This window comes from Callospermophilus lateralis, chromosome 7 (assembly GCF_048772815.1).
Source record: "Callospermophilus lateralis isolate mCalLat2 chromosome 7, mCalLat2.hap1, whole genome shotgun sequence".
Taxonomy (NCBI): Eukaryota; Metazoa; Chordata; class Mammalia; order Rodentia; family Sciuridae; genus Callospermophilus; species Callospermophilus lateralis.
The window spans coordinates 113,481,702-113,487,531 of record NC_135311.1 but is presented as its reverse complement, the minus strand read 5'-3'; the positions used below and the strand labels follow the sequence as shown (position 1 = coordinate 113,487,531).

General features: G+C 57.3%; 1 protein-coding gene across 2 annotated transcripts; it reads right to left on the bottom strand.

The window, feature by feature from the left end:
- Nucleotides 1-868: 868 nt before the first annotated feature.
- On the bottom strand, nucleotides 869-5,616 carry Edn2 (endothelin 2). Of its 2 annotated transcripts, XM_076863251.1 has the most exons (5): nucleotides 5,553-5,616; nucleotides 5,085-5,241; nucleotides 3,456-3,578; nucleotides 2,476-2,574; nucleotides 869-962 (listed from the first exon to the last, which is right to left on the bottom strand). In XM_076863251.1, exons 1-5 carry the CDS (start codon nucleotides 5,614-5,616, stop codon nucleotides 869-871), a joined length of 537 nt encoding a protein of 178 aa, XP_076719366.1. The 2 variants fall into 2 exon arrangements, with proteins under 2 accessions (XP_076719366.1, XP_076719367.1); XM_076863252.1 differs by lacking the exon at nucleotides 2,476-2,574.
- Between the last annotated feature and the right edge of the window lie 214 nt (nucleotides 5,617-5,830).

Here is a 5,830-nt window from a genome sequence, read left to right as displayed (position 1 = left end):
CATGCTCTTGGAGGAAGTCCTGGCCATTGGTTTCTGTTCTGGTGGGAATGTAGGTCCCAGAATCCTGAGCACAGCGGCGAATGGCTGTGTCGGTACATGATCGACCCGAGAGGGCAGACTAGCAGCCAGAGCAGGGCCGGGACCTGGTGCTCCCTTTCTCCACTCCTGGGTCCCCTGGCTTCCAAGTAGCCCCTTCCCAAGAGAAGCCTTCCACCTCTGCTCAGCCCAAACAAAATATCAGAATATCATTTCATTGTTTATTACAAACACAAGTTCTCGGGTAAATAATTGAGGATCTAAAAAAAAATACATTAAAATAAATAACTGGGATTCTCAAAGTCCTTAGAGTAAATAAGTTATATACAGAGGGACGAAGCCGAGCAGGCTCTCACCAGCAGTGTCCCAAGGGCATGAGGGGGACCAGGCCTCTGGGAAGGGGGAGCCAGAGAGGACAGGATTCCAGCTCCTGGGGGGCCCACGCAGCCTCCATGACTGCCTTAGGTGTGAGCCCGCCACACTGCAAGGTCCCTCCTGGATTGTAGCCCAGCAAACAGGAAGTTCCTCGGGACACGACCTCCAGGTTCACTCGGCCTCCCTCAGTCACTTTCAGCAGGCCTGGGGGCCAGCAGACTGCCCTGCCATCTGGGGGCCGAGGGCTGTGCAGCATGAGGGCATGAGGGCACCAGGCTGTCTTGAGGAAGCCTCCCGCACATGTGGAGAGGCCAGCACCTCTGCCAGCCCCAGCCAATGGGTCCAGCTGGCCGGGGCCAAGGCCCTGGCCCAGGAAACAGGTGGAGGGTCTCCATGAGCTGCCCTCTCCTCCCGTGTCCACGTGGGCTTTCTTCTCAACATTTCCCAGCCTGCAGTGCTATCTCTTCCTCCACCTGGAGTGGGCCGGCTTGGGCTCCCTTGTTGCCTCCCGCTGTCGCCTGGCAGAGCGGATCTTGGCAGCAGAGATGTCCCTGGAAATTAAGAAGGATCAACTTAGCATCTCAGGGGACACGGACTGTCTCAGGAAGCAGGGGCAATGGAGGATGAGAGCCCTTGCCCAGATCCTGGGTGATGGCTGCCTTGGGCTCAGAGGGTGACCGAAGCCTGAAAGCAAGGCCTACACATTAAGACAGGTCACACAGGGGCCTAGAAGCTTCTTTGCTGATGGGGGTCTTTGATAAAGTTGGAGTTCAATGCTGTCAGAATGACCAACCGGCCAGGAGTAGCCCTGGAATTTCCCACAATCTGCCCTCCCTCTTCCACACCTTGCTCACTGTCTATCTTCCTCTTCCAAACTGCACAAATTCTACCCATTCTTCAGGGTCCTGTTCGAGATGGTCCAGACCAGACAAATATGGCTTCAGTCGCCCTTTGAACCTGGCTGAGACCCTGGCTAGGACCCTGGCAACGTTGAAGCATCCACTTCTTGGCCCAGTGAGTCTTAGCCTGGGCGTTGGAGGCTGGCCTCAAGGTATGGGAATGTGGGCGAGGGCCACAACCTCTCTGAGACCCTTTCTCAGCCTATAAGATAAAAAACAGGCCTGAACGGCCCTGAGGATGGGTGCTTCATATGCACAGCAAGCTCTCTGCACACTGTGAAGTGCTGTGGACTTGCAAAGTCTTAGTCTAATTTTTTTTTCATCTTTAGACTGCGTGGGGGTCAGTGCCTGCTCTTGCTCACCCCACCATCCTGCCTTTTCTCTTATTTGTCTTCCTCTTCCCCCCATAGGATGGGAATCCCTGTGGGGCTATGCTGGACCCCAGCACTGTTCAGCACTAAGGAGCCCTAAGTGGCAGAGACGGGAAGTGGTGAAGACCTGCAGAGTTCCCCTGGGCTCAACTTCATGCACCCAGCCCTACAACAATCCTGTGGAATGGATGGCCATTTCCCTGGTTTCAAAAATAAGGATCTGAAACACAGAGAAGTGGTGGGGCAAGCCTGAGGTCACAGTGTGTTTGTGGCAGGGTTGGGGTTCAAATCAGGGGGTCCCTGTTCTAGCAGTTGCTCCGGTCACTCTGATGCATGGGCAGGGGTGAGGTTTCTGTTCTTAAGGCAGACTGGTGGACAAATACTCATAAGCACCTTCTGCACAAAGCCTGGAGCTGAGCCACAGTAAGGCCAGAGGGGAAGAGGTGCAGACTGGACAGGGAAGAGACAGCAGGCCGGGAAGTTGGCCCCTCCAAGTCTCGGGTTGTGGGAGAAGATTGATGGAGATAGCCTGAATGGACAACTGTGATCCTTCCCAGTCATGAGCCCTTAAACCCTCTGAAACACTGCAAGTAAGGCCCAGGGGTAACAAAAAACAGTGGTTGAGCGCAAAAACTCTGGAGTCAACCAGATGCCACTGTGTGACTTTGGGCAAGTGGCTTTCCCTCTCCGAGTCTCTGTTCTCTTGGACGGACAATGAACACTCACACCTCATGTGGAGAAGGGAGATGGGAAAGGCCTCCAGGGCATGTTCGACCACAGCGATGCATGCTTACCTTAGTCTCTGGAGGAGCTCTCCTTCCTTGGCCCACGTCTTTCTAGTCTGGAACACATCTGCAGGGGACTGGCTGCTTAGGACTGACCCGGCTTCAGCCCTGAATAGCAAGCAATAAGGCCCCAGTGAGGGGCTATCCAGGGCCCCAAAGCCACCTGGCTGCAGGCCCAGCCCAGCCCCCACCCCACCCGCCCCCAGGAGCAGATCCATTTCCACTCTGTGCACCTGGCATCCTGCTTTCCCAGGCAGGGTGGGGACTGAGGAAAACCGAGCTACCGGGAACATATTCTTGGTCTCAAAAAAGAGGCAGCTGTGAGGCTGCTCTTCCCAGAATCTGGCCACCTGCAGCTTTAGGGGAAACTGAGGCAGTTTGCAGAAATTCTGCCCCAGCTTGAGCCTCAGAGGAGGACTTTCCTGTAAGCCATCCTGGGAACCAGAGCTTGGGATTTTGAAAGCCAGTTCCTGCTGTCCCACATGGTCTAAGACAGGGAACAAAATCCAATCCTTTTACAGATGAGAAAACCGAGGCCGGGGACAATCAGAACCCTTGGAGAACCCCCCTTTCAAGCCCAGCAGCTCTGTGACACTGGGATGGTGTCTTGGCTTCTCAACTCCAGATGCTACTTTTCCTCTGAGGAAGCTCTGAAGGCCCCGGGACTCAGGCTGGCCTCTAAGGCCCAGGGGAGCTTGGTCCCTTGTAGGCCTGACACAAGTCCTGACCTCTCTTGGACCTGAGCTCCCTCAGCCATCACTGGGGAGCATTCCTTCTGCCCAGGCAGGAACCAGGACCCGAGTGTTCTCAGAAGCCCCCAGAGCTGCACTCAGAGGAGATGGTGCCTGCAGGAAGGGGCATTGCCCATGCACCCAGGGCCACTTGCTTGACCCCTGCTAGCCCCTCTGCTGGCCTCCTGGACACCCTGCTCCCAGGGTAGGTCCAGGTCAGCAGCCGTCCCTACCTCTGCAGGCCCGGCGCCCACCTACCAGGGTGTCTGATGGCAGAAGGTGGCACAGGCAGAGTCCTGGGTGCTGGAGCACTCACAGCGCCTTGGCAGGGAGCGGCGCCGGCGCCTTGGCGGGTTTCCCAGGCCGTAAGGAGCTGTCTGTCTGTGGGCGGGCAGCCAACAAGGTAATGGTGTGGGGCAGGGAGAGAGAGAGAGAGAGAGAGAGAGAGAGAGGGAGAGAGAGAGGATTAGATCAACCATTGGTAAGCAGTGACTGTCCACACTGCACACGGGAACAGTCAATCTTGCCACCAGAATGGCAATGAGAAGTGACCATCCCCTGACCTCAAGAAGGCCCACCCCTAAAGTCACAGGCTCCTCTACAAGTGCTGGGTAGCCCCAGACAAGACCCGTCCCTTCTCTGGGCATCTGGGCTCTGGCTCAGCTGGGCTCAGTGAGGGCTCCCAGCACAGGGAGGAAGTGGCTGGAGTCTAGGGTTCCCCCTAAAGGCAGGAACTGGGGAGTCCTCCCAGCCCTTCTCCCTTCCCAGACAGGAACTCCAGCCAATGGAGTCAGGTCCCCTGTGCAAAAAGGCTCCAGCTAGTCCTGAAGGAAAGGAGGAGCCTCCATTTCATAGGCGTAAACACGCAGGCTGCAGGCTGCAGGCTCGGGCTAAGCTGCTCCCACCCAGCACCACTTGCTGGGAGGAGTGACAAATACGCTTTAGAGCTTTAACTTATAACAAGGTGTGTGTGTGTGTGTGTGTGTGTGTTCAGGTGGGGCTGACTGCAGATTCAGCCTGACTGGGGTGGTCGGGGCAGGGCAGGGGCCCCAAGTCTGGTCGGACCAGCACCTTTGGGTGACAGCTAATTTTAGCTGGTGGTTAGAGCTGTAAGGACTCCAGGTGGACCCAGCGCGCAGGGCCTGGCAGGGTTCCCGCCCTGAGCAAGTGTTTGGATGCGGATTAGCTCCACACACACTTATGTGCTGGGCCTCTCTTGCCTTATGCAATTTGGGGCAGAAAAAAAAAAAAAAAACACAAACACACACAGAAACTTCAACTTGAGGTATGCAGTGGCCTGGGGGCAGCGCGGGCGCAGCCAGAACAGACAGCACCCGGCTCCCACTGCGGCTCAGCCAGGGAACAGAGGGCAGGTTTCTCATCTGTCATTTGGGGACAACAATAGTGCCTCATGGGGCGGCCAGGGGACCCATGAGATGAAACTGCATATGCGGTGCTTGGCATAGGGCCGGGCACAATCAAAACATGGGTCACTAATTGTATTCTTTGCAGAGGCAACTTGATTGAGTAGTTATATGCTCTGGTATCCACAAAGTAGGGATGGGGTCTATCACCAACTCCTTCCTGTGTGATCTTGGGGAAGTCACCTAACTTCTCTGAGTCTCACTATTCTGATCTGGAAAATGGAGCCAACAGTTTCTTACCAGGCCATTGTGAATATTCACGGGAGACAGCCCTCTACCTGTCTCTGGAGATTCCCACATGGGAGATGAAACAATAACTGGTCGTTACTGACATTAGCCCATTGCCTCTATCTGGAGGTCCTGGGGAGAGCCGGACTGGGTCAAACGTCCCCGGGCATGCTGGTATCCTTGCCCTGCCCCCTTCCCCTTGGTAGCCCCCACCTGGATCTCCATGGATACTCACCCAGGAGTGTTCACCCAGATGATGTCCAGGTGGCAGAAGTAGACGCACTCCTTGTCAAGCCAGGAGCTGCAGGAGCAGCGGCGGAACCGCAGGTGGGCGCCTTGGGCGTGGGGCGAGAGCGCGGGCTGCTCCTGAGTGGCAGCAGCCTGGCCCTTCCCTGAACGCACAGGAGGGAGAGAGAGGCGGAGAGGTGGTCAGGGCGCTGGCACGGCCTGGGATAGGGGGACCCGCCAGGCTCCTCCTCTTGCACAATTGAGGAAGTTGGCACTCTGACTACTGGGGAGCTCCTGGCCAGCCCGGGGAAGCCCCAGCAGCTGCCCCATGCCTGCAGCGCCTCTGCACCTGCAGAGCACCCCACCATGGCTCCCGCCTGCATGCCCCCCATTGGCCTGGGGGCACAGCAGCTCTGGGAGAGACGCGACAGGCAGGCCCGGGGCTGCAGCAGCAGGCGAGGCCAGGGAGGCTCACCTTCTTGCAGGGCCACAAGCAGGGCTAGAGCAATGGAGCACCAGGTGGTGGGCACAGAGGCCATAGCAGCGGTACAGTGCACAGGCTGGGCTGGACCGGAGCGGGAACGTCTGTTGCCAGAGTCCTGCTGCTAAGCCGAGCTGGTAGCTCATTGCCTTGGTGCCCTGGTTGCCTCTTATAATACCAGGCACAGCGCCCCGCCCCTGCTGTCCAGCCCCGCCTCACCTTGGGCTGAGAGCCAGGGACGCGCCTCCTCCCCCGGGTGCCTGGCCCGCCCT

What these genes read in the sequence shown, in the direction of transcription:
- Edn2 (XM_076863251.1), bottom strand. Translation starts at nt 5,616, where the DNA reads ATGGCCTCTGTGCCCACCACCTGGTGCTCCATTGCTCTAGCCCTGCTT. An exon ending in GCTTGTGGCCCTGCAAGAAG is followed by an intron (nt 5,242 to 5,552) that starts GTGAGCCTCCCT and finishes CTGTGCGTTCAG; the next exon opens with GGAAGGGCCAGGCTGCTGCC. An exon ending in GAGCTCCTCCAGAGACTAAG is followed by an intron (nt 963 to 2,475) that starts GTAAGCATGCAT and finishes CTTAATTTCCAG; the next exon opens with GGACATCTCTGCTGCCAAGA.